The sequence below is a fragment of the Necator americanus genome, chromosome I, assembly GCF_031761385.1.
Source record: "Necator americanus strain Aroian chromosome I, whole genome shotgun sequence".
Taxonomy (NCBI): Eukaryota; Metazoa; Nematoda; class Chromadorea; order Rhabditida; family Ancylostomatidae; genus Necator; species Necator americanus.
In genome coordinates this window covers 11,994,503-12,022,470 of record NC_087371.1, presented here as the reverse complement: position 1 = coordinate 12,022,470, position 27,968 = coordinate 11,994,503, and the positions used below count along the sequence as shown (strand labels likewise).

Here is a 27,968-nt window from a genome sequence, read left to right as displayed (position 1 = left end):
CTAAAATTTTGAAAAACAAACACGAAAAAGAGGAAGGGGGAAATGTTAGATGACTTTTTACGAATTCCTCTTCAATAATGTTCATTTAAGCGTCTGACTTCGAAAAAAAAAATCCATTCTTATGTTAACAATTTGAAAAACTACATATTTTTTCTCCAAAAGCTTTTTTTGAGAAGACTACAATTGATTTCCGGCGGAAACGTGGGACGGATATATGTGGGGATCCAGGATTCCCATGACGCTATGGGAGAATACACACGCTGCTTGTAACCAAGAAGATGCTAGCGGTAAGCATAGCTAGGGATTTTTCTCCTACATCACACATTATTACACACCTCGGAGCCAGATGAGGTGACCTTCATGACTCTGGACATCCGTAAAATCACAAAATACATCTCTCATTTACACACATACATACAAAATCAATAAATAAATTAATAAAATAAGGAGGAAGTGGAAATTCTCGGCTGACTTCCATCGTTTCGGACTTATAGCAATTGTTCATGGCTTAAGTTCTATTTTAGTTTTTGGAAGCACGGCAATTTTCAAAAGGGATTTTTTAAATGAAAATAAGTAAAACAAAGAGATCAGTAAAAAATAAAAAAATTCGAAAAAACGACAAAATAATAAACTCACAGTTATATAAAATGGAGGATGTTAAGCTGTTCAATTTTTTTTTTTGCTCGAGGCTATTTAGACATAATCGATCGCTACGACAATTACCACTAGCTTATAAAAGGTCGAAGCGAAAATCGAAAAGGAAACACAATCTTTTCTAGGATTGTCGATTTTCATACATTGGCTACACTTACAAAGTCAAAGTTGCTCATTTTTCTGCAAAAAAAAAAAACTATGAAGACATAGTGTTAGTTCCGTAATGCATCATCAGATAATGCCGAGTATTCGAGTAAATTCATAGAAATTTGCAAGAAAAACTAAGGTTAGTTGTAGGTTGGTGCATACATAATGGCTTTTTAAAAAAAATTTTTTTAGCGTTATTTAGCATGATGCTTGAAAGAGCATTTGCTCCGCTACAAGATAGCGTTTTTGGTTTTTTTTATGCTGACTTGAATTTTGCTGAGTTTTAGATCGATGTATTATTTTTTTGAAAAAAAAATTGGTTGAGAAGCATCTCTAAGAAAAAAGGTAAGAGGTGGAAAAAACAGGAGTTATGTATTAATGTAAAATGAAGACGTGTAGAGTCGAGAGAAATCATTCACGGCACATCCACTGATGTCATGTCCGGTAGGGCAGAACTATTTCAAAGAGGACCACGCGACGTATCGTAATCGGTTGTGTTTTTACTTCCAAAGAAACCGAATCAAAAACGAACCAGTGAATCACTTCCCTGGCGATCGGTGCCGCCGCCGAAACGGAAAACAGTTGCTGGGGGCATGAACACTTGTTCATTTGTTCAAGTGTTGGAATGATGTAACATAGGACAATAACGGGGGAAATCAAGACGAATGAGGACTCGTTACGGTCGTAGTGAAGACATTCAACACGGGAACACGTAAGATGTAAGAATAGGAGAACGTAACAAACGGAGCTGAAGCAAAAACAAGATCTCCCGTGATGCATAGCAGGGAAAATTTGCAGGGAAAGACCTTGAATTTGTAGCGGACGATCTCGAAGCGCGAATTTCAAAAAATCTATGAAGTCTTCAACAGATTTTTTGCTGAACAGCAGAGGAATTTCACTAAAATATTAGGAAGTGCAGCTTCACAACTGGACAACGAAGCAGCTGCAGCGATTCGATGCCACTGCAACTTTACTGCAAAGTTAAGCACGCGGCACCACGAAATTGTCGACCATCTCGGCTTGAGATCCTCGAATTTCTGGAAGACCAACGCAACGTGCACGAGAGTTTCGTCGGAGGAACATGGATGTGTCCTCATTACTCGTTATTTTTGCTTGAAGCTTGAACGAGCTTTGAGCGAATACACCTACAACATCCTTGGTCTACTGTCCCAAAATCCGTCTCGGACGGATCATACCGTCGTAAACCGTTGGAATCTTTGGGAATGAGCAAAATTAATTTCTCGAAATACACATCCATAAAGACCATTCCACGGCCATTCGAAAGCAGGCGAAGTGCTCAATTCAAATATACTTCTAGAAACAAATTTGGATTTGGACAAATGTATGGCCTAGAAACAAACAGAGTTTCCTTAAACTTTGTTAACTTTTCTCCACCTCCGCAATCCTGCCATTGATATATTTCTCCAATACAAATCTTCGTGGAAGAAAGAGGTGTTCATAGGATTCGCGCTAATTTCTTAAAATTGAACAAAATATTTAAAATGCTCGTGATCAGGAGCTTATTGGAAACGTTCTGGTACCTCATATCATCTATGGATTCGAAATTTCCACTGTTTTCGGAAATTGATAAAAGCATACCATTGAAGGTTAGTAGAGAGGTACACCTTCTTAGTTTTAGAAAACCTACTCGGAAATTTCTTAAGCGAACCATTTGTCCTTGAAAACAGTCCAGAACGCAATAAACCTTCGAAGCAAAAGAGTGATCTGCTGAATTCCAGGAACGAAACAAGCGTGCCCAGCTGTGCCGAGCCGTTGAATTCAACAATGCGTTAAAAGGGCGTCACACCCTTTGCCGCGAAACGTAGAATGGCGGTAAGTCGTCGTAAACCATACGGTCCGCCCGCCATTGAATTGTTCGGAAGTTTGCATAATGATCGCCAGGACCGGGCATATTTCAATGGCACACATCCATAAAGGAGGCGTTGGCCAGACAAGCAATCGAAATTAAAATGTTCGAAGCAGGGGAATACGAGAACCAGTTTCAACACTCTGAAGAATTTCAAGTAGCGTTTTTCACCTCCGTTCAACTCCAAGCACTTTTTCATTAACTACGAATTCAGCACGTAAAAAAAGAAAAAGTGTAATGGCAGACTGCTGCTTGGTACTCCGAGATAAATGTGAGAAAATCCTGAAATTTGATAGCTGGCCAGCATTCTCAGGATACAGCAAAAACAAGTTCGTTTGGAGCTCTACTATATCAGGTTCCCAAGAGTACAACATGCTATTTCCACTCGCAATCGCGAATTCCTACTATTCTCATATCTGTAGTGAAGTGAGAACTGTGATTAACAAATATTAGGACAAATATATAAACAACACATAATATATAAACAAAAATATACACATTTATATACACAAAAACAAGGAAATATACACTATGCACTATAAAATTAAAAACAAACATTAGGACAAATTTAAAGAGAATTGGGAAATATTAGATACGTCCGCTACGGTTAAAGTAACACTAAGATCCATCTACATAAAAAATTTGTACAAGTTCCGGAGAAAGGGATCTTAAATATCTCCTCAGAAATCCTCTCTACGAAGAGCAAGGTGAGAAAATTTGAGATTCTCAAAGAGAAATGACTTTTCGTATAGGAAATTTAGGATGGGAAGAAAATTAATCAACCCATTATCAAAATTTTGTTTAAAGGGAACTTCACAGGACTCCTAAGAGAGTTTTTTTTTGTTTACACCCGGAAGAAAAAAGCAGCTGGATGATATGAAAACACACTGTATTATTACTATCAGAATCCGACGTTCAGATGTTTACGACTATTCTGTTCTTAGTATCTGCAGTAAGAAGAGTTGAAAAAATTGAAATAATGTATAAAACATGTGAAGGATCACTTTCGAAAGTTGAGTGTATAATTTTAATAACCATTAACTAAATTATTATTAAATTATTTAAATAATATTTAACACTACTTAAATTATTTAATAACAATAGTAATAATTTTTATTCCAAAAAACACACAGAAGATTAGGCTCCAAGAAAGTAGGATGACAAAAAACATGAAGTTATACGCTTCGGAAATTGCAGAATTGCTAAAAAAAAAGGAATAAGTGATTTTTGAAAAAGAAAGAGGTCAGCTATAATATTTGTTATTTTATTAGAATATACAAATCAATTATTTGCCCAGAAAATATTAAAATTAAAAAGAAGAGGGTTTCCACTAGTTCTATTCAAGTATGTATCGGCTCGGCATACAATCTGTAAAGAATCTCTCTCTTGTCGCAGATGAATTCAAACAAATCTACAGTATCCACAGAAAAACACAAAAAAAAATAGTTTTATGCGCAGCAAGTAACTTTTTTGAAAGGTTAAAGGGCCACCAGTATTCAGACCACTAAATGGGAATGGTAAAACAAATATGCAAAAAATAATATTAATAAAAATAAATATTATAATAACATATGTCACACATAATATAAATAGAATTATATAAAATAAATAATAGTATAAAGTAATGCATATCATCGTATAAAAATATGATTCCTTAAAAGAAAAGATTTCCTCTTGAATACATACATAGTGCGGCTTTAGTTGGATAGCTCTGTCCATCTTTTCCTGGCCAATTATATTCCTAGAACTTGTCTCTCATAGCTTGGCCAATGGAAAGAAAAACCTTCCGAGAAATTTCTTAATGTCAAAGTGTTGTTTTTGCCTATTATTAGCGAATTAACTGCTAATGAAGTTCGTCAATGTGGGTTTTTTTTTCGGGCTGCGAAGATAATGAGGCCATTTTCGGGACGGCAGGGTGAGGTGATGTGTAAATGCAATCAAACTAGTGTCAATGCCTTGCTAATCCACAAAAAAAAAACTTCTCAGGACCCTCGAAATACCATTTCTCTTTTTTTTCTGCCCTTAACTTCATTATACTTTTGATTAGCGCAGCTGAGTGTAGAGCAGGCGGGGTTTTGTTCATATTTTTTTTTCATATTTTTTGCTTTAACTCAAATAAAAAACCAAATGAAAGAGATATTCAATGAACCCTGATAATTTATTGTCTAACATAAAACTCTAGGAAAGCCTTGCGAGCTAAAGAAGCAAAATATTCAACAGAAACAACTAGCAGAAATAATTTTAAAAAGTAATAAATGAAAACAAGTTAGAAAGTAAGCGCTGAAAATAGGATACGGATAAGCGAGCACCACCTGGAAATTTACTACCACCGGTGCAAAAATTTCTGTATTATTTTCCATGACGCTATATTCTGTCGCTACGTCCATTAAAGGAGATCTATGATTTCTTTGAAACATTACCGGCTTAAAGTTGAAAAACAACAACGAAAAACTTGGTGTCTGGACTTTATCCATAATCCTACAATCCTGTTCTACACAGAAAACCGTGTGTGAGAAAAAAATCCACCAATTCTTTTAATAGGGGAAAAAATGGTGGCAAGCAATTAAGAGAACACGCTACCTCTGACCAGTCAGTCAGTCACAAGCAGGTTGCACGAGCTCCAACGTCTCGGAAACATTGGATAGAAAAATTTCTGAAAAATTTGAGAGAAAAACATATAGGAAGGGTAGTGATCGGGAGGATTATCTACACTTAAATCCGTCTGCCCTCTTTTTTCTGCCTGATCAGTTGATTTCGACGTTTTTATCGTTCTACGGTTGAATAACATGTTTTTTTTTCTCGGGAAAATATATCCTCAGAAGTGGTGTGTGAGAAAAAAGTGGCAAATATAAGGTGCCCGTGGAAATAACCAGGAAGTAGTAAACAAAGGAATATCGTGAAAACTTCAACGAATCGTTGATCACCGGAGCAGTCATGAGGAAAACAGATTTTTTTCCACTAAATCAACGTGAATCAACACCATTTAGCGACAAATAGGCGAGTTTTGTCGCCACGAGTTTCCCGTCGCCGCCCATCGACAATGGATTTGATGCGATTAGCGCGGCAAAAAGTGCACGAGCAAACGAAATGAGCGGCTGATCGACGGCCGATTATTACATGGATCAATCAATCGATCAATATGTATGTGGGTTCAAACTAGGCATGACACGGATCTCGTTCCACTTATGATTGACCGTAAGGGGTGAGAAAAAAGTCGAGAAGTCTTCTCAGGAGTGTCGGGCGCCGATCGGCGAGCGGCTTGTCACTCGCTTTCAGACCTTACTGGCCTCATTCCTTGAGGAACTCGCGCACGTCTTTGGACTCTCCGTTTGGAAAAAAAACAAGGGTTCATTAGCCTCCAATAAGATATTATCATGAATCTTGCTACTTCTTACACTTTAATGGTGACCGGGGGAACCAGAAGTTAAATCCTTACGAGCATGATGTTCGAAAAAGTGCAAATGCTACTGGGATTTTTGGAAATAGAAGCTCATATTTCCTTTTAATGATTGAAATTTAGGGGGAGTATGAAATTACAAAGGGACTTTCCAACAATTTCGGAAGATTTCTAACAAATACAAAATCCGGATGGAAACGAAATTTATCCAAGCATTTTTCTAGGAGAGTAGTACCTACAAAGTCCTTTTATTATGATCTTGTTGACAAATCTACTTTTTTACAGTATAATTATTTTTATTGTCGTGCTTTAATTGTTTTTAAGAGGAAAAAGGAAGTAATTTTCTAAATGAAAACTTCTAAATGGACTCTAAATGGGAAATTTACTAAAATATGCGAGTATTAGAAAATTCATGTATTTTCAAAAATAACCTAGTGATCGTCAATTCAAACAAAAAAAAAGTTAAAAGGAATGGACAGAATAAAACTAAAAATAAAATAAAATAAAAATAAAAGTGCTTTGATAAGTTTTTCTCGTCTCCGTTGTGAACCCTGAGATGCGACCATAAGCTGTTCGGATCAGCTTCAAGGCTTCAAGGCTTTATCGATCACTTGTGGCCACCTAAGGACGAGGCCCAAGACGAACTGATGCTTTCGCAGACAAAAGTGAACCTTTTGAAATAAAACGACAATGAGTGAATGAAAAAAAGAAGAAAAAAGAATGAAATAAAACGATGAAACTTTTATAACTTCGTGATCAGATAAAGCAGCTCATGGATCCTCAACATGAGTCCGGTGTTCTCCCAAGTTCTACCATAATCTCAGAACTTAGCTTTACAAACGAAACAAAGACCTCCTCTTCAACCTTCGGGTGATGAGAGCTCGTGGTACGTTGCGGAATTTTTAAGTTGGTCCCAAAGTCTTTAAAAAAATCCCACATTTTTGAGGTGAGCTTTCAATAGAAGACGGGAAGACACGAAGAGAACCGCGACGTAATGGTCAAAATGCTGCTTCGAGTGGGACAGTAAACCTGCTACGAACTGGTTACCTCCACTTCTCGTGCCATTAACCACATTTTGTTGCTGTGGGGAAAAGTGAAAATAGTTAGTGCTGTGGCTGCAAGTAAGTACGGTAGTAAGCGGAAACCGTATAGCGCGTGCCTGTTAGCTGTTCCAAATGGGAATCACAAAAAAATCCGTCCGTAATAAATTTTCCTTTTCTATTACTTCTGCTGCTCGGCACTATACTATAGGAGTAAAATTTTTATTCACTTGACTTTTACGACCGAATGGCCATTAACTGTAAAACTTTAAACGTGAAAGCTTGCTAACAACAGCTGCAGTTGTAAAATTCATTACTGAGTTGTTTTTTCGCTCTCTTCTCCTTTCTCCTCTTCATTTATTCCGATATGTGTAGGCCCTGGGAAGGACAACAGACACTAACTGTTATTACTAGCAGCGCTACCATAAACAACAGAAATGTGACAAATTGGTGAAATTGTCCGGAGAAGAGGAGAAGGAAGTAGAGGAAAATCTGTGAAAAGTGCAAATAACAATAATGCAGAAGTTTTTTTTTTCGTGAACATCTGTTCACTTACACTTTCAAGTAGCGAGCGAGTAAAGCACTTCTGCACACGTGCATGGATCCTTCCTTTCCTCTTTCTTTCTGCGCTAGTGTCCGAAGCTAGCGCGGAGAAACGAAAGTCCGTAAAATTGGGAGATTTTTCTCCGAAGAACATTCTTAAGTGTTAGAAGACATTTAAACGTGACCGTTAATCCAGAAATCGTTTTGCTATTTATGTAATTATGCGAGCGACAACGAAAGCGATTCCTCCCACTACAAAAAAAAATATAGGGCAATGGCTAAAGGATAGATTAAGGGATTTTTCCTTGTTCCCATCACTTCTCACTCATGTTCCCGATCATGTATTTATTCTAAAAATTTTCTGAGTTAAGTAAATTGTATGATTTTGCAGTACGACGATACGTCGTGAAGACAAATCTTCCAGTAAAAAAAGTAACATCGCGTCACTGCCAACTGACATGAATAATGGAAAAGTGAAAAAATTGAATTATTCAACTCATTGGTTATTTAATTGATCTTTATTTACATACTTATTTAACTGATTTTTTTACTGCTTGCAAATATTTTCGAAATCAAATAATCTCATGAAGGGATTTTCTCGGAAACCATCAGTCAACTTAGAGAAATGCGGTCACATCAGTAACAGCATACCGTATCCACTAGAGGAAAAAAGATAATAGAGATAAAGATGAAGATAAAGATAAAGATAAAGATAAATTGATTTCAAGCGGAAAAAAGAACAAACAGCAAATATCGCTTATTTTCCGGTGAGAAAAGTGGAGTAGAGGAAAAAGACTAAAGTCCTTATTAGTTTTAAGTCCATCACGAGAACCATATTTCACAGCATTAAGAACTTCGAAAATCCTGGAAACGAAACCCCAAAAGAATGATTCTTTATAATGCCAAAGCGCTAAGAGACCTAAGATTTCAAAGTATCATGAAAAGTTTCAAAGAAATTTCTGTCAAATTGATACTCTGACAAACCCACAAATTTTCGAAGAGAACACTCAAGGAAATTGAAAAAAAAGAAAAAAATAAGAGGTCAATAAAGGAAGAATTTTGTGAAGTCTCATGTCGTCACCTAGCGAAAACACCTTAGGAAGTACATATCTAAAATTTTCCCTTGTGATTCTGGAAAAGAGGGAAAATTTTAGATATGTACTTCCTAAGGTGCTTCTTTAACGAAAATACAACTTTAGAAGTTCCCAAACAATAATAATAGTATACAATACAGAAGTAAGAAAATATTTGCGGAATTCCGAATAAGAATAAATAATAAACTTTCTTCTTTGCTCTGAAGATAAAGTTTATTGTTTAGTATTTATTACTGCAATATAATATCTTTATAAGGTAGAGAAAATTAAGAGAAAAATAAACAAATCATAAGTAAAGCAAGTCATAATGCTAGGGAATTGCACTAAATCGATCATCTGTCAAAAATATGTCAGAAATTATAAATCCACATAGTTGACGTGCTGAATCCGGGACGTATTAGTGTTTACTGGAGGAAGCATGGGGAAATCCAGTAGTAGGTAAGGTAGCAAGCACATCGATGAAAGGAAAAACCACTTACTCGCTCATTTGAGCGCGGAGTAAGAAAAAACAGGCTCCCACGAAAGGGAAGAGTCCCAATACGTTAATGAAGGAGGAAAAAAGCTAAGCAGAGCGTTTTTTCCGCGGGAAAATCCAAGATTTCTCTAGAAAATACTCGCTCATCACATACAGCCAGCCACACACACCAGAAAATGATGCAGTATGTGACGTGAGAGGTCCACCGGTGCTGGCTGCTCTCTCACCTCACGTGCCAGTGGTGGTGGCGAAAAAAAACGAAGGTGGTACTTCAATTATTTGCTTCTACTATTTACACAGGAAGGTGTGAAAAAGAGGAAGGAGGATATTGAGGAATGGATCGATAGCGGTTCGACGGCAACGTATGTGACGCCATTTCCGAGAAGGAAAAACGCGAAGACGATCTGGATTCATAAAACACACATGGATGCACATTATTCTTTGCGAAAAAACGAACACCATAGGCGCTCCATAAAATTGTCATTTTAGAAGAAAAACAGTATATGTTTATGTATAAAGTCCTGTGGTATAAGGATGGAAAAGCAACGGATGCAGAAGAGAAAAAACATGACATTACAGCAGGAAGCATCAACGAACACCGCCACCAGCATCGCTGAAGGTGACAGGCGTGTCAACGCCGTCGACCGCCGACATCAGCCGGACGGACGTGCAATGAAAACATTGAGTCATTCGGAGCCGTCCGGAGTCGTCCTCGTCGTCGTACAGCCGTGCACGATCATATGAATCGAGTGGTGTCCAGAAAATTTCCCTGGAAAGCACTTCAGCTAGTGCTAGTGAGACCAGCGCTATTCATTCGAGGACGACCGATTACGGTCAGACGTTGGTTGCACTATCCAGCACAGCAACTAGCCGGTCCACTTAAGCCGTGGGTCGATGGTGGAGCGAAAGAAAAAAAGAAAGCTTTTTTTTCGCGGTCGCATGTCTCGTCTCCTTATTTGCAACAGAAATCTCTGCGTATAGGTTGTAAACGGTAGAAAAACCTCATTTTACAAGGATCCTAAGACAAAATTCTAAAACGAAGGAAATCAGCATGAAAATTAAAAAAAAACTGTTTGTTAGTGGAATATTCTTCTTGATTTTTCCTCGAGGGGTGAGAAGAAAAAATAATTTTCTTCCATCAAATCTAGGTAGATATCATCAATTCAAGAGAGGAGCGATAACAATATAGCAAATGTCAATTGTAAAAATTCAAAAGAAAAATCAAAATTATACCAGTGTGATTTTTTTCGAAAAAAAAACCGAGTTGTCGCTTTTTCCAATGAGGTCACAGATTTTTAGAACAAAAAATTCCCGTGTTCACTTTTCACAGCTCCTAAGACCTCAACGAAACTCGAAAATTGTCCAGAAATCCAGGAATTTCAATGAGTGCCGTTCAGCTCTCAATGTATTGACCACGGCTGTGCCATAATTTTCTAGATTCACATTTTTGAAGAAAAGTCTCGATAGGCTCAAAGTGAGTTGAGACATAGCCAGTAAATTCTCGAAAAACAACAACGACTATCCAAACAAGCCATTCTTACAAGAAAAATTGGAGGCGAAGCGACGAACACAAAGACTTGAAGTGTTTTGCACTTCACTCCGCTCGGATCCGTGCGATCAGTGCGCTTCTTCGCTGCGTTCGCGTAGCATCCACGCCCATATCACGACATCACGGGAAAAAGTGCGGCATAAACGAATGAATGGATGGGCGAATCTGCTGTGAATTGAGTTTTCTGCAGTTTTCTGATGTGATTGGACTTCGTTGCTGCTGAAAAACTGCAAAATTTAGTGAGAAAGCGTCAGATTACTTCTATCTAGTGTTCCAAGAACGCACTATTACAACTATTTACTAGCTATTATTTATTTTCTTGGCAATTTTTTCATTAACCTATTTACATAGAATGCAACTTCTGCTATTACAAATCCTGGAACGTAAGGAAAACTCAATTTCTGATTCCTTCGCCCTTTCAAATTTTCATTTCTTTATTTGTTTATTTGTTTCTGGAGGTAACGTTTTCAAAAAAGTGGTCGCTAATTGCAGAACACTATTTTCATGTAGGAGAAATTGGAATTTATGTAGTTTGAAAATGTACTAAATTGGAAATTTTCAAAAACTCGAAAATTGAAAATTGAAAACGGAGCGATGAATTTTTCAGGAACTTTGACGTAGACAGCTTCACTTTTAGAAATACACGGCGATTTAGGGCAGTTTCCCACAGAAATGCTGCTTGGATCGAGAAATTGACTGTAAAAAACCAGAAACGACTTCCAATTAACGGGATAATCGTCTCTTTATTTCTGTGCTTCGTTCTGGAGCAATTATAGAAACCGTAGAAACTACTTATAAATGCTAGGAACGTTCCAGAATAGAATGCCTCACACGAACCCAATACCTCACAACCTCATTGAAAATCTCTAGCGCTTTTATAGGATGAGTAAACAAATCCGAGAACTCGTCCCGATTCGTACGCGAAACCAACAAGGCCACATTGCGATCTGGTACACGTACATGGAACAAAACATACTACTTCAGTAGGAACAGAAGCATTACCAAGCGGAGCCGGGATTGAAGATCTATTTTTAGCTGTTTTGTTGTGGTGGGAGCTTAACAAAGTGGTGTTAATCCAGAGAATTCACCTTCAAAGATAAATCTATCTATCTAAATCACGTATGACAGTTTCTCTGTTGAGGAAGATTATTTCCTGGAAAAAAATGGAAATTCAGTGGCTGCACTAAATCACTTCGTAATGGCCGAGACGCGGCAACATTAGCAGAATGAGGGCTAAATGAAAAACATTGACAAGCAGTTTGTTACAGGGCCATCTCAGTCCCATTAGGCGAGACGGCCAGAAATAGAGTTTCTCTGAGGACAGCGGGATCTGCGGGATTAAGGAGAGGCGCAGAAATAGATTTCCATGGATAACAGACGGTGAGGAATATGTATCTTTCACGTACACAGCTTTTACAAAAAGTCTTTCTTTTACAAAAAAAGAAAACTATTGAAAATGAGGACGCAGAGAAAGAAAGTTCTTGATCATTTAGAATGTCGTTGTTCGCGACCTCGATGTTCTCGAATGATTTTCCGAGTAAAAATTCTACAAACTAAAAAACTGCTCATTTATTTTTAGTTGATTGTTCCAAACTTCATTTAATTCCAGTTGATTTCAGCGTTGCTAAATTTGATTCGAAGAAACAAATTGGAAAAAAATCACACATAAAACAGACACTTGCGTGTGGATTTACAGTAGGATTCTAAATAGTGCAGAAGGAAAATTGTTATTATTTATCTATTTTACAATTTATTAATGTGTTTAAATAGTTGATATTTGGTTTATTTGTTCTATTTTTAAGTGGTAATCATTGATATAATGTCAAATAAATAGCTTAACCTGCACCTCTTTTTCTTCTCTTCATCACAAAATTCCTCCTATTTCTACTTTTTCTTCGAAATTTCAGAGGGTAAAAAGCACAACAACAAGGTGAACTGCGCAGATTTTTTTATAATGTTCTTAGTAGGAAAGAAATAATTAAACATTAAAATAAATATTTCTATGAGCGTGAATAAATGGGTAATGAATTCTCAGAAAAAAGTGCTCTGTCTGTGATTTCCGGAGAAGTCAACGGGTTCGTTGAGAAAAACAACAAATGTACATGGAACGGGCACACGTTCCACAACTTGGCCAGCCATACGTAACAGCCTGCCGAACATGTTCGCCTGCGCTCTTTTGTGTATATGAACGTATCGTTTACTTTGTCGTAACCCGCGCTCACAACATGTTCCACATTGGCGTCGCGTCCTCAAACACGCCCGCCCGCCCCGGTGACGCTTGCGGGGAACTTCCAGAAGAACAGGCTTAACTCCCTCTCTCTCGACGAAGTCAAATGTCAAACGCAAAACTCAACGAGAGGCAGTTTCTCTACGCGTTGATCTATTTGTTAACAAATAAACTTTTGCCGCAACAAAAAAAAGCTAGTTCTTAAAAAATAAAAACTTATACTGATGTCAGATCTACGAGGGAAAAGTTTTCTGTGTTCCTAACGGCTCAGCCCTTTTTTTCTGATTTGAATATCCGCATAAAAGTTATTGTGAGAAAGGGGTCAAGCAAAAGAGTTTATGGATAAAATTATATGGTTATTAGTTTTTTATGTAAACTTTTGATCTACACGTTAGAAATTCAGGAATTCAGTGAAAAAACCGGGGTCAACAAGACTTGTCGGAACTTTTCAAGGACTTGAAATAAGTGGATACGTAAGATGAAACATTGGAACGAAGAAAAAAGTAGAAGCTACGATGCATCTTTCAAAAAAAGAAAAAGAAAAAGAAAATAAAGATTCTTTTTTAAGAGAAAAAGTAATATCATCTCCTCAAAGATATCATATATATCTATCATCTCCCCATAGATAGTTTACTTGTCGCGACCTAATAGGAGAGGAAAGAGGAAGGAAACGAAAATTCTGAAAGGTTAAAGAGATGAAAGAAGGAAGCTAGGAAAAACAGAACTCTCCAGTACACAGTAAACAGCACCGGAAACCACAAATATCCGGCAGTTTTTTTCCGGCAGAAAGCAGATGTTCGCCTCGATCTGGTCCACTTGTTAGTACACACAGAGAGAGATATATAGAATTGCCCAGCTCCACTGTCCTCTCCTCAACGACAACGCAAATGTTTTTTCAAGGACCCAAATTGAGTTAGAGGACGGGGGAGCGAGTCATTCAGTCGCTTTTCCATGGTTTGTATAGCGAGGACAATTTTCCCTCTCACATAAACACTCCGCTTCGGAATTTTACAACAAAATTGATGTACGTTAAGAGGAGAACTCACCATATGGCTGCATTAGTGCATTCAATAGTGTTGTTATGATTTGAGGCGATAAGATAAGCGTTAGAAGTGGAAGTAGGCGTGGCCGAAGCAGAAGAGCTGCAAAAACGCGAGACGAGACGAGAAATTTGAGGCGTCCAGTGACCGACGAGCCGATCCAGCCCGCTTCCAAGAATTCCGATACGGTGCCCAGCTGTAGTTTTGTGTTCAGCTTTGAACGGCGATCGGCAGCAGCACACACACACACACACAATAGCCGCGCGTTGCTATGATTAAATGCTCAGAAATGTTTGAGCAGCGGAGACACGTAGGTCGGAAATGAAACGCAGACCAGCACAGAGCACACTATTCCTGGAGATGTTTCGATGTCTGTCGTTTCCAAGAAGGCAACGACGACCATCAGCTTCACATATTCTATGCATCAAAAAACGCACAAATGAACGAATGAAACAGCCGGCGTAAGGGGGAAACTGTCGATAAGAGAGGGAGAATCTTCGAGAAAAGCGAGAACCACTCCGTGACTGCCATTCGAAGCCGACTGCTAATCTCCAGAAAATTCGTGGCATCGCGTAATTAGTGGCGAAAAGTAAGAAGTGCAGAAATATTTTGAAAAAAAAAAACAGGAAGTGCAAAAACATTAAAAAGAGAACATTCTAGAAAAGTATTTTCCTTAAAGAAAAGTCAGAAAAGTAGAAATATTAAAAGAAGAACATCCTATAGGAGGAAAGTATTTTTTAAGAAAAGTAAAAAAAAACGAAAATATAAGAAAGAGAACGGCTACGGAAGCGCCGAAAGAGTGCGGTTCTGACCGAAATGCTGGTTCGAGTGATGAAGAAGGTATTTATCCGGGAAACCTAAGCAAGCACTGACCCTAGCCGGATGGTTTAAAACTTGCACGCAATACTTTAATTTCACCAGGAAAAGTTTAATGTACATCTATAAATCATGCGCGTACGTTTTATCATTCCTGTTTTCGAAGTTTCATCAACAAGACAAATCCGTAAAGATTTTGCAGAAAATTGTCGGATGAGTGGGAGAAAAAGGTTGGAACGTTTTGACAGCTACTTATCCCTATGATGACCAGGACACTCGTATTCCACTCCAATGATTTAACCGATTCAATAAATTGTTATTATTGTTCATTATATTTATTGTTTATTATGTTATTGTTGTTTATTATGTGAAGTTACTGGTCCATTTGTCTTTTTTTTTTAAAAAAAAAACCAGACAAGAGACTACAGTATATTATTATTATAGTAAACACTGTTACTATTTAATATATTAAATGTATATATAAATGTTACACTAGATTATAATCATCATTTATATTATGTATATTTATATTATTATATCACATTATATGTATATTATTTTAGTAGTAGAATTGATCTCTGCACTCTTCGGTAGAAGCTCCATGACCGAAAAACCATTGTCAAATCATTTTTAGAACCAGAATTAAAAAAGACTTTCTTCGAAGGGCGAAGTCTGTTTTTTTATTGAAAATTCTGTTAGTTCTGGAAAATTTGAAGAACTCTATCTTCGTAAAACACAAGCTATGATTTAACTGATTCAATAAATTGTTCTATTACGTGGAGTTACTGGTCCATTTGTCTTTTTTTTCGGAAAAAAAAGAAAAACTCTATAGAGCAGTCTCGATAGGACTTAAACCCATGTCTCTATCTACGCCAGCTTGTGCAAACCTAAACGGAGTGATTCGTATTCGCACAGGCCTCAGCACCACTCCAAATAATCATTAACATTATCGATTTGAGATCAGCTGAAATATTTGCGCAGCCAAGTTAAGCTCTTACCCAAACATTGACCATCTATTAGCGCTCCAACAACATTCGAAATGGAATTCTGAATGACTAATCGTGGAAGGACAAGGAAATTGAGGAAGAGTTGGAGTCGAGCGCTACAGTTACTGAAACTACGGCTGCTGTCAGTTTCGAGGATGAACTTGGGACGTTATGGATGTAACCCTGCAACTTTTTTCCATTGCGAATAATCTCAATGAGGTTGATCTCATTGAAATTTAGGGAAACCTAAATAAACGTAAGTTATCGGTTTTTTTTATTGATTTGCCTGTGATTTAGCCAAAAGTGGTACCAATCTTTATTAATAGCTAACGTTTCGACATTTTCGTCTTTTTTCAGAGCCTAAAAGCCACAACTGAAGATCAGTGATTTATCATTTCAATCGTTAATCCCATACCTTAGGGACCTTAGGCGCGCACAAGCCGATGTGTTGTGACTTTGATTTTCCAGGTTTTGACGAAGGCGATGACGCCGAGACGTTAGCTGTTAGGTAAAAAGGTAAAAGTAAAAATATTATACTGGCTACAGCTCAAAGAAATCAATCCGGATCAATCAATTCGAGGGAAATCAATCGTCACGTATTCAACATGCCAAGATTCAAGGACAGTGGAACATGAGTATGTTGTAGGATCCGTCAGTATATGATCCCTCGTAGGTTCCTACAGTACCATAACTTCTAAGGATTCGTTTTCTGAACTTCTACATTGAGCTAAAATTCTCGCGAATACTTCACGTAAGCATACTTCGTGCACTGAGTTGTGAGGCACATGCGAGATCAGGTAAGAAAGGAGGAACGGAAACAGAAAACCATCTTATGGAATGAAAGGCGCCAGGAACCATTTTATGGAAATACCACTCGTCGGAAATGCCTCTTGCTGCAAAGCAATGGAGTAATAAAGTAAGAAAAAAGTAACAAAGAATGTCTGAGTTCAGTAGGTGAGTTCGAAAAGAACTGCGGCAATACAAAACGGTTCAGTGCGTCACGGTTACTGAACATTTTTATGTCGTAAATCATTTGTATATTATATAGGTAGGCAATAACTAAATAAAACAAACAAAGAGAAAAGGACCTTGGGAAAAGAGACGAAATAATAACGAAAAATTATTGGGAGATATCCAGGAGCTTTAACGCTACGGAGCTCACATCTTCTGGAGACGAAGGAAAGGAGTTTGCTCTGAAAGCGCCCGAACAAGTGCTTTCTTCGATAACAACCACTCGCAGCAGCCGGTAAAGCAAGCCCTTTCCGAGAGGGGACTTTGACAATTTGTTGTCAGCCAACGAGAAGAAGTGGACACAGCAAGAACAAAAAAATCCTAACCTGAGAGCAATTTCTAAGGAAACATTTGTACATTTGTAGCTATGAAGGTGGTTCTGGGATGAATTTAGAATACTGAAAATGACTAGAGCTTACTGTAAAAGCTGGTAACGATTAATTAGCGAGGTTATCCAAGAGGTCGACGAATAAAAAAAAACAAAGAAAACGAAATAAATAAATGCCAGTCTGGCACTAAGAAGCCTTAATTTTGAAGACTGAGGTGTGCTGGTGATCCTGCCATACTGCTACGATAACTGTCTTCTCGGATGAAATCGTCGAAGGAGAAAGAATGCAATTTTCCCGAACACTTCAGTCACTGAAGTTCTCGATAACAACGAAACAGGTCAATAGCCAGGGATTTTCCGGTGTCATGCGCTCAGTCTGCGTTCTATCAGTTTTTCCCTGTGTTTGCCCTCTTTGCGAAGGTGTCGTAACTGGTTCCGTAAGAAACTTTACGGAACGTAGCTAGCGTTGCGTAAGTACACCGAAGGCCGCTCGCAACGCCTCTGGGTTCTTTTTGCTACTAGGACCCACAATTACGTTTGTTTGCGAAAATAGATACTCATAAACTTGGTTTGAAAAAATATGGCTTATTAGTTCAGGTAGTTATTAGCTATGTTAGTTTTACTCGTTTTATTAGTTTATTACAGTTCGTTTTCAAGAAATATAAGTGAGATTTTGGCTTCTGTTATTATTGATATAATAATAACGTAATATGTTAATATTGATTGATTAAAAATATGCAGTGTGAACAAGTGAGTGCGAGAAAAAGTATGAATATGAAAGAGAAAATGAAAAAATACGTATAAGGAATTGTATGAATGCGCTTGAAATTAATTAAATGCTCTTAGAAATGCTTTAACTGGACCTAAATTAATACTACTTGGGTAAAATGTTCAAAATTATTCATTCCGAAAACAATTAACATTTTCTTCAGAAATTTGTACATTTATACATGTATGTATATGGTAATATCTTGGACTACCGTGGTTTATACTTCATTTAGATCTGAGAGAAGCAGACTGATAAACAAATAAACAATTTCAAACAACCATAACCATAAATATGAAAAGTAGAGATCTTTATCCATTTTTTCCAAAGAAAAAATTCTCATTTCTTATTTATTTACTAACACACGGATTTTTTCATATTATTGGACACTGTATTTAGAAAAGTCGGAGTTTTTTTTTTCAAATTTGTAGGTAAAAATTCAGGAACAAACGAATACAACAATAGCAGGTATTTTCCCTGTATTCGTTGAAGAAGCCCACGTTTCTGAATACACATTAGCGTTATGTTTTTCATACGTTTTATTCACAGAATGCGAATAATTGCATGGTCGTATGCTCGTGAAGAAGCATAAGCAGGGCAGAAAAAAGTGCAATACAAATTTTCGCTTTTTTTGCTGCGCCAGAAGTAGGTCACAGCGTAGCGTTATTTTTAGCACGGTTGTTCTATTTTGTGTGGTGGTTTGACAGTGCGTTTTAGAAAAAAACCTCAAACGAGTCAAAATTGCCTTAAATTGTACCACATCCTATTTTGCTTTATTATAAGACCTTATCCTAGTACAGAAATATATAGCAGCATAAGATTAAAGACTACTACTAACTGATTGAACAACGAAGGGTGAAATTTTCTTATAAAGCTACTTTTTCATGTGGATTTTTATAGGATTTGGTTTCTAAATGAATCATTTTTGGGAAGGAAGAACCACGATAGCTCTCTTCTACATTTGGGATTAGGAGTATCGAATGATTTTCAACCAGAATTTTTTTCCTGACTGAGTCTTAGGAGAAAGAAAACGAAAAATGAAGTAAAAGAAAAAGATGTGTAAGTTACGTGCACGAGTATTAGGCTTCCGAAATCAAAAAAGTGTAAATCAAATTTTCTATTTTCTTTTTTACGCGACAAGTATCTAAATACATTTTTTCTTTTCAATAAAAATGACTCAGATGTCGTCCAGACAGAGTTGCTAAAATTAGCTCTAAAAATCAGCGTTCTGAATAACTGCTGTTGTGTTTTCCTCGCTGGGAGGTAGAGTTTGCAGCAAGAATAACGTTGAGAATGCAAAATACCCCCTAAACATGCATGAATCAGAGATATCAGGAGCATCCGAGCCAGTAATTTATCCAACGAGACAACTCCTTACGCCCACAGGAGCAGAAGTAGTGGCATGAAATCGCGTGAAGTGTACTGCTGATGGAATCACGGATTAATACGATTGTTTTACACCCGCACACGAATAAAATGCATCACACATGCATTTTGGTGGAAAGGTGTCTCTGGTGCTCTCGGATGTTCTAAATCTTGGATTTGCAAAGAGTGTCTCACATTTTCGCTGTGATACTTTGGAAACTTCATGTCAAAGCTTTTTTTGTCATGGAGAAAATTTCACATTGAAATTTTCATCGAGCATTGAGTCGAAACAGCGAGAAAATAGTCAAGGAGCGACCGGATATTTGGCGCAGGCACGAGATAATCATTATTACATTATTCATTTTTGTATTCCCACTTTTCAAACTTGTTTAGAGATTTCCTTCCGTTAACTTTTCTGCATTTGTTAAATTGAAATCGTTTCAGTTGCAATGCTTAGCTACACTCTTACTGGAAAAATAAACTCGACAACCTCAAATGAGTCTTAGAAGTGTTCCCAATGGACTTTTGCGTTGTTTAGTTCATCCAAAAGAGGAAAATACTGTAGAAAAACACATAATTTTTTAAATACATGTATCACTGTGCTCTAGAATGTTATCCTGAAGTTACTACACAGTCGATTTCCTACATTTTCATGAGGGGAAGACAAGAGCAGGTATGCTTTGCAGTACGATTTGTCACTGATCAGCAGAAAAAACCTGATAGGCACTGGAAAATCTGGACAGAATACATTCCCGAACAAACGTGAAAGTCACGTCGTGCATGAAAAAAATTCAATAAATCCGTAAAACCGAAAAAAGAGACTTCGCGGAGTAGGATGGATAAAATGTCACAGGTGCCGGTGCGTGAAAAACGCCCCGCAACGCTGTGACGACGGAATAACGAAAAGACGGACGGATCATCTGATTGTTTGCGGAAAGCACCAAGAGAGTGCGTGTGCTCACGAACTTTCCATTTCGACGTAATACGTCCGAAAGCAAGAAGAAACACGCCAGCTTAAAGGAGATCAGCAGAACTCTCGTGCTCTGTGGAAAAAACCCTACGTGTTCCGCTAGTTATCGTAGCAAGGTCAACAAACTCTTTCGGTTATGAACACGAGAATGAGGTCGTTGTTGTTCACGATTCCCTCGATACTGGTGTACAAGTGGATTCAGCGGCGGAGGCCGCCGCCGCCGTCGTCGCCACAACGATGAGGAAATCGAGTCCATGAAGGCGAAAAGAACACTTGAGACGATCGACGAAAGAACGGAAGAGAAATATGAGAAAGGGAGTGAATAGTGAGAACGAACCGCGAAGGACATCGGAATGAATTGAGGTGGAATGAAAGAGTGAAACGTCTTCCTCTGGAAGAGTAGCACCGTCCCATTCTAAACGACGTGAATTTCGGAAGGTGCACTCTGGGAACACAACTTTTTTTAAGGTTTCTAACTTCATCTGTTTATACTAAAGGTAAAACATGGTGTATATGCATTCTTAACCAAAATTAAAGTGAAATACCAAATGCAAAATACTAAGCAATGTTAAAATTAAACACGAAATTAAATAAAGAATAATGAATAGTAATATAACAAACATAATTAATTGAAAATATTAAATTGAATAAATATAGTGAGCTGAACCAAATATTAATTAATTGAAGTGTTCATACCAGTTTTATTATGACACAAAAACAAAAGTTTTACAAATTGGGACTTTGTTTTTATGTTGCAAATAAATTTTCAAACATTATGAATATAATTAATTGTAAAATTCTGGAAAGCTGGGAGAATTATCGAAGGCTTCTTGTGCTCGGAAAAAGCTGCTAACAAAGAAAGTCACACTACCAAAAAGTATAAAACCAATCGAAAATTAGGGGGAAAAATTCAGTCATCAATTGAAGACAGCATTCACAAAGAATTTTTTGATTCATGTAAAATTCTATTGTTGTAATGAAATGAAATGAAATTTTGAGAGTATCAAAACCAAAATTATCTACTTCTTAATAGCTCACTGTCAAAATTCACTGTTCACTATTTTCGGTCGACTCGCTGCTGTGCCTTAGTACAGTGAAAGTTATCTCATTTTTTTTTCTTTTTTTACGCGACAAGCATCTACGTTTTTCCTCTATTTCTCCTTCCGATTCATTACCCACCCACTCTTTTGTAAATAATACTCGCTTCATTTTGTTGGTGTCAGTTCACCTCGACTCGCCAGCATCGTATCTTTAAAAAAACTAAGAAACATGTTGGTTTTCTGATCATTATTTATTTATGTCTGGTTTTCTGTTTTTTGGTCTTAACAAATTTTCTTTTACTGCGTAAATCCACTATGATAACTTACCTACTTGAATTACATCCCGAAGCGAAAAGCCCTGTTGAAAAAAAAGGAAAAAAAGACATCTGTTGAAAGGAATTTCAGCACAAAGAATTCCGTTGCGTTTGAAACACGATAATTTCGCATTTTTCAGTCAGCAGCAAATCTTTTAGTTTATCTCTGTGAAAATCTTCTTTTTTCATCAAATCTTTTTTTTTGATATGACAACCTGAGAACATCTATTATGAGCTAAGTGATGTTAACAAAAAATTAGGCATGAAAACCTGAAATATGGCATGGTGCGGATTTTTCGTGAGAAGTTTTCTGCTAGAGGATACTAGAGATGATCGTTATTATTAACCCATTATTGTTATTACTTTATAATCTTTCTTTTACTTTATTTATCCGTCATATTTATTTGTTTTTTGTATTACTATTATCTTTTATTTTTATTATTATTCATCGATTATTGGAAAAATATACCCATCCAAAAAAAGGGATGCAAAAAAAAGAATTCGAGGACTCAATCGCATCACTGGAAGCAGCATTCGGGAGAAATTCAATGTTGGGTTTATTCCTCCAATGGATAGTGGCAAAGAAGTATGTATCGATGTAGTTTGTCAGGACATCAGAAATAACGAATCCCTGCAGAAACAGCAGAAAACCATAAACCCTAAAAAATTTTCTCTCAGATTTCCGTTGACAGTCTTCCTGTCGTTGTTTTACAAGCTCCGATTTGCAGAACTTAATCAATTCCAAAAGGAAATCAATTTGTAGCAAAATATATGTATCTATATCGAGTAAACCTATTCGAATCGTTTTCGTGGCACGATAATCATATGACTTTATGGTGGCCGTAGTTTCTTTCAATTTTTTTCTGAACAATTTTTCAATTCATTAGAGTGAGCATGAAAATGATCCGCTTCCAATATCACTCATCTTAATCAACTTCAATCTTCCACAGAGGAATTCTCAAATTTTCAATGTTATCACTCAAAAAGATGGTTCAATGCATGAAAGAAAGGTTTCTTTGAAAAATTGCTCACAAGAAATGTGTTCCTGTACGACATATTCGGAGCGCACTGTCTCGATAAATCATCAAAAAAACTTGAAATTAGAAACTTGTGTTCAAACATGAGTGTAAAAGAAAGTTTGATCCCAAAGAAACGAATGAGGGAGTTAGTTTTTCAGAGCAAGGAGACTACGCGGCAAACACTAGACCCCAATGGAACTGGATGCAATCCATGAACAGGCTATTTTAAGAAAGTGCTCTAGAATCACCATTAACTATAAGGAGCTGAATGAAGGATGTGGTGAAGAGTTCGCGGCGAGGAAAACACGATGAGAAACTCGTCACTTTCACTTTTTTGAAGAAAAAATCGTGTTCACAGATTGAATTACGTATGCCCTTGTGAAATTTGCCATTTAATGAGGCGATCGTCATTCTCCCGCACGATGGCGAAAGCAGAATGAAGAAAGAGAAAGGAAAGGTCGCAACGAAGGTAAATAATGTATATTTGCATAATATTTAAAGCATCTAAACCCTTAACGGGAATCCGAGTACTTTGACGGGCGACAATCCACTAATAATTTCCTTAGACGTAGCCGGAACAGAAGCCTACGACAAGTCGGAGGCAGGCTTTGACACGGATCACGCTACTAGTCACACAAACAATCATTGTCCGCTGCGTATCCGAGCGTGTAATAACGCCCATCACGAATATCCTTGAAATTCTCGCAGAGACAAAGATAAAGGTCGAGAAGACGGCCATGTAGAAGAGATAAGATGTGCGAAATGCGGTGATGAGGAAGCGGAAGCGGTCCGGTTCGTTGAGGACCGTGGCCAGTGTTTGTTGTACTCTTCACGTCCTCACTTTCCTCCAAGTGCACTTCACATAGACCAACGACGTCTTTTAAACAAGCAGTACAGTCGGTTTTAGATGGTTCAAGGTTAAGTACGTGGAAAAAAAAGACCGCGATTAATCACCTGCCAAATTTAGCATTTTTGATTTTCACTGAAAGATTAAGGACGTAGTCAAGAATTCAATGGACTCACGGAATTTCTGTCCTGAAGACTCCTCTAGATCATCGCTTTCGTTACAACCACTGCGGCTGCTCCACAGAATCAGCAACTGAACCGTACGAAACAATTGTGCAAACATGAAAGAGCAGATACAGATCCATGAAGTTATTTTGAGAATTATCTTAATTAAAATAAAACAAAGATACCAAACAAATTCTAAAAGAAACTCGAAGAAAGGACTCGAAAATGGTGGAGATTCATTGTGACTACACATGAAAAGGGCGCAAGTACAAGGGATGCGGAAATTCGGCTGATTCAAAAATAATACGCACCCTAAAAAAAGATCGGTCTCCTCTTTTTCTGATGAGGTTAGATTTAACTCAAAAAACGTAAATCAGCCACGTTTTTGACGCTTTTCAAATCGAATAAAAAACAAAACATGGGCTCGGCGGTGAAATCGTGGTTACATGAATTTTTGATTAGGAACACTAGACGAGTGACTACGTAGGAAGTTCACTACGCGAGTATTTGTTAATTGTTTTCGGATTACATCAGCCAATAAAAAACATTAAGAGAGAGGTAGAAAGAAAGAAAAAAATGAAAAAAAAAACCTTCTTAATACCTTAAATGTGCAAGAAAACGGGTGAAGAACAGAATAGAAAATCTTCATAACAATAGTTGGCTGAATATTTTTTTTCAAATCAATGAACAAGACAATAAGAGAAAAAGAAAATGGGAGGCTGTCCATGCAGTAGTGTTCGTCCTCTACATCATTTTACATTTTATCCTCCTATGGAATATGGTCAACCCCCATCTCCTTCCCACCTCCAGCGACGTTCTTATGATATTAGCAGAACTAGTTCGAATACAAGCTAATTTTTCTTCAAATCTAAAAAAAAAAACACTCCTTTTCATTTTCTACAATCCTCTTCTACCTTTTTGATAGGCATTCAGTGCGCTTTTTCCAAAATTCACCTGTCTGTGATTAAAAAACTCCCCTTCAAAGAAAATTATGATGCTCTTCGTGTCTCACGCGAAAGGAGGAACCACTGGGCTACTCTGGCACGCGATCGGGACAAATGGAAGAATTACTAGCGCCCGCTCGACCAGTTCGACGATCAACGGGAGTCAAGGTGATCAAGGTGATTTTTGTGGCAGCGAAAATTTCTTTTTGTGATATTCAAACTCGGATTTTCAAAGTGCTAACTAACTTCTATTTGCTTTAAAAATTCAAAAATTTTAGTTCGTTAGAACTCGCATTTATTCATACAGATATTCTACATCTACATGAGCCTCTCTATCCGCTTATAGTACAGATTAAATACTGGATCATTCCAAAAATGATGCGATTTTTCAGTGGCATTGGGGAGTTTTTCAATCACGGACAGGTGAATTTTGGAAAAAATGCCGAGATCTACCAAATAATCGAGAAAAACAAATAAGAAATTTGAATGGATGTCCGAAATGTAAGCGCTCTCAAAAGATGAAGGTTCGATTTTCAAGAACAATATCGATTTCGGTTGATAAGTACCGTGTTACGTGATACACCTTGAATACTGGGTCAATGTTGGTGGTCTCACGCTCCGAACCCTTAAAATGATGAGGCACTCTTACTACCAACAGTGCCTAGAACTTAGCAAGTCTAAATGAAAAAGATTGGAGAAGACGTCTTCCGCTAAGACGCGAAGATAGAACACAAGCACAACATGCAATCGCTGCTAAATCATGCCACACTCCATCAAGACGGAGAGATTTCGTGGAAGTTTTTAACGGAAGCTTTTTTCCAGCAAAACACAGAAGGATGAGTTTGATATCCAGGCTGTTGCTTAGTAAATCGAATTCAAATTCTGTGGTCTTCTCTGTCAACTTTTATTACGAATGATTTGGTCCCGAAAATTCAGCGCATACGGAACTTATTGTGTTCTCCTATGTCACTGGCTATGATATTACCATTTCCTGGATTTTACCTTTAACGAGAACTCTCCTTTGGCGTCAGTAAACCCTTGATCGAGAAGGTCGTCAGGGTCGGGGCCTGCAGAGAAGAATTTTTCTGTTATGCACCGGGATTTCTATCCGCAAACAAAATTTGTGGTCTTACCGTCGTCCTCATCCCAGAGTTTCACTTTCACGCCTGCGGCAGGTTTGTCACCGCACATGAGGCGACCAACAACGCCAACTGACTGTTGCCGAACTGCGACGCAGCAGCAGACGATTGCGGTCAAAAAAAGTAAGATAGGGTGCATTTTCGCGAATAAGTCACGTTGAATCTGCAAATTGACATGCGGTTACGTGAGGTTGTGGTATTCAGAAGTATCGCTGTGAAAACAACAGTTTTTTTAACGGACTGGTTCTCACTGAGATGATGTGAAACTCTAAAACACAAGATTTCTGGCGATTCCTGTGCTAGGTGCATTAAGGGCTATTTTTGACTATGCATTGTTAAGTTCTACCGGGAATTCTAGAAGATGTTTGAAATGTTTAGGAAAATGCTTGGTGAGTTAGTCTTTAGGGGTATTTAAAGCACTTACAACCGTTTTTTTTTCTCGAAAGAGCCCTATCTTATCTTTCCAAGAAAAAATCGTTTTCCGGTTGTTTCTGAAAGCAGCATATGGGGGCGGAACGCCGACGTCGTGTCACCGTTTCAGACGCCTCGCACCTTTCTTTGCTTCAATACAATTTGAAAAAAAATCTCATATGATAACCCGTGTACCTATTGCAGAGAACCACCGTGTCAAACGATTGTTAACACCAGTATCATCTAAAAATGTGGTGTTTATGGAAATCCTTTCTTGAAAGAGAAATGTCAAACAATGTTGATGCTCATGCCTTGCACTGAACTCTGGGCCGACGATAGTTGCAAGGATCGTTCCACTTCCAACGGAAAGAAAGAACCATTTCTGGATTTTGGAGAAATCATCGTCTTTGAGAAAAATCAAAAGAGTACAGCGGCACGTTAGAAGTAATCTCAGTTCACACTTCAATACAACACAGCCTGTAGGAACCTGTGAGTAGCGAACGATCACTCAAAATTCACTCACAAATGGCAGAAGCGAATTTTGTGTTTAGTACTATGAATGTTAGCATTATTTGGCTGTTTAGCTACAGGAAAAAGATCTCCAGAGGCACTACATTGCTATTTGGTGGTAAACAACCGTTTGTTGCGGTGATTCACCGCAACAGGTACGTGTGTTATCAACATTTATTTTTTTGTAATCGTACTGGAGCGATGAAAGATGTCAGATGACGTCCAACGCATCGAAGTTCAACCCCCACGTATTGCTGTCAAAAAAAAAAACGACCGGAAATCGTTTCTATATTTGGATAAATAAGATAATCCACGTTCAAAAACGTCTATGGATTCTTTGAATACTTCTGGAAACTAACAATCTCTGTGTTCTCCTCTACACTGCTAACGGCTTAGATATCTTTACGCCATTCTGGAACACCTTCGCAGATACTTAGGGACCTTTTATTAATTAGCACAGAACCGACTTCACTATATATTTCGTAAGAGAGGCTCAGCTACCGCGAGCTCCATTACAATTGGTAGTTACTCTCGGATAATGACATGATTATTGATTATCGATTGACTTATACATCATATATCCAACAAACTGTATGCTAGTTGCAGATTATACGCGACATATTCCAAAAAATTCATACCTTCCTACTTTTGTTGACCATCGTCGACTGCTGCGCAGTCAGTTGACGTTACCGGCACGTTCGTGCCTTACGTGCGGTGATAAACCAGCCGCAGGTGTGACGATGAAGCAGTGGGATGAGGTCGACGGTAAGGCCATACATTCCGTTTGCCAATACCAGATCTGATATGTAAACAAACTTCTCATACAGGTCCAGACTCTGATGACCTTCCCGCTTAAGGACTTACTGATGCTAAAGAAGAGTTCATTCTGAAGGTGAGACGAGCAGAATTTTCCAAAACTCTTACACACTGCAATTACTCTGATTTCTTGCACAAGCTAGATCATACATTATGATGCATCAATCACATTGTGATTTACTTCTGATTCGAACTAGTTGGATTTTTACGCACCATGTAGTGAATGGATGAATACTGGCAGTAAAACGATCATCTTAAGGGTTCAGAACGTGAAACTACCAATATTGACCCATTGTTCAAGGTGTATCATGACTGCGACGATGCTTTCAAGATAACCGGTTGAAATCTTGAACAGTGAATTCCCCCACTCTTTCCATTTCTGGTGAGAGAGATGCATGGACAGCGGAAAGTGAAGTTCCGTATCCCGACCAATACACATCACCAAGAGGATTGCCAAAACGCATTTTCAACATCGGCGTACTGAACTTA

The 27,968-nt window shown here is 37.8% G+C and overlaps 1 protein-coding gene across 3 annotated transcripts in view; it reads right to left on the bottom strand.

The window, feature by feature from the left end:
* The window catches only part of RB195_005229 (uncharacterized protein), a gene marked incomplete at both ends in the record, with an annotated part of 35,714 nt that extends 8,392 nt beyond the window's left edge, over window positions 1–27,322 (bottom strand). Inside the window, 5 exons of one of the 3 annotated variants that reach the window (XM_064177589.1) lie at window positions 9,806–9,986; window positions 14,040–14,135; window positions 25,170–25,228; window positions 25,606–25,670; window positions 25,737–25,881. In XM_064177589.1, the coding sequence (XP_064034715.1) occupies window positions 9,806–9,986; window positions 14,040–14,135; window positions 25,170–25,228; window positions 25,606–25,670; window positions 25,737–25,881 (546 nt within the window). Of the gene's footprint in view, window positions 1–9,805; window positions 9,987–14,039; window positions 14,230–14,367; window positions 14,437–25,114; window positions 25,229–25,605; window positions 25,671–25,736; window positions 25,906–27,301 lie in introns of those variants that run through there. The other 2 variants (XM_064177591.1, XM_064177592.1) reach the window with 2 other exon arrangements.
* Between the last annotated feature and the right edge of the window lie 646 nt (window positions 27,323–27,968).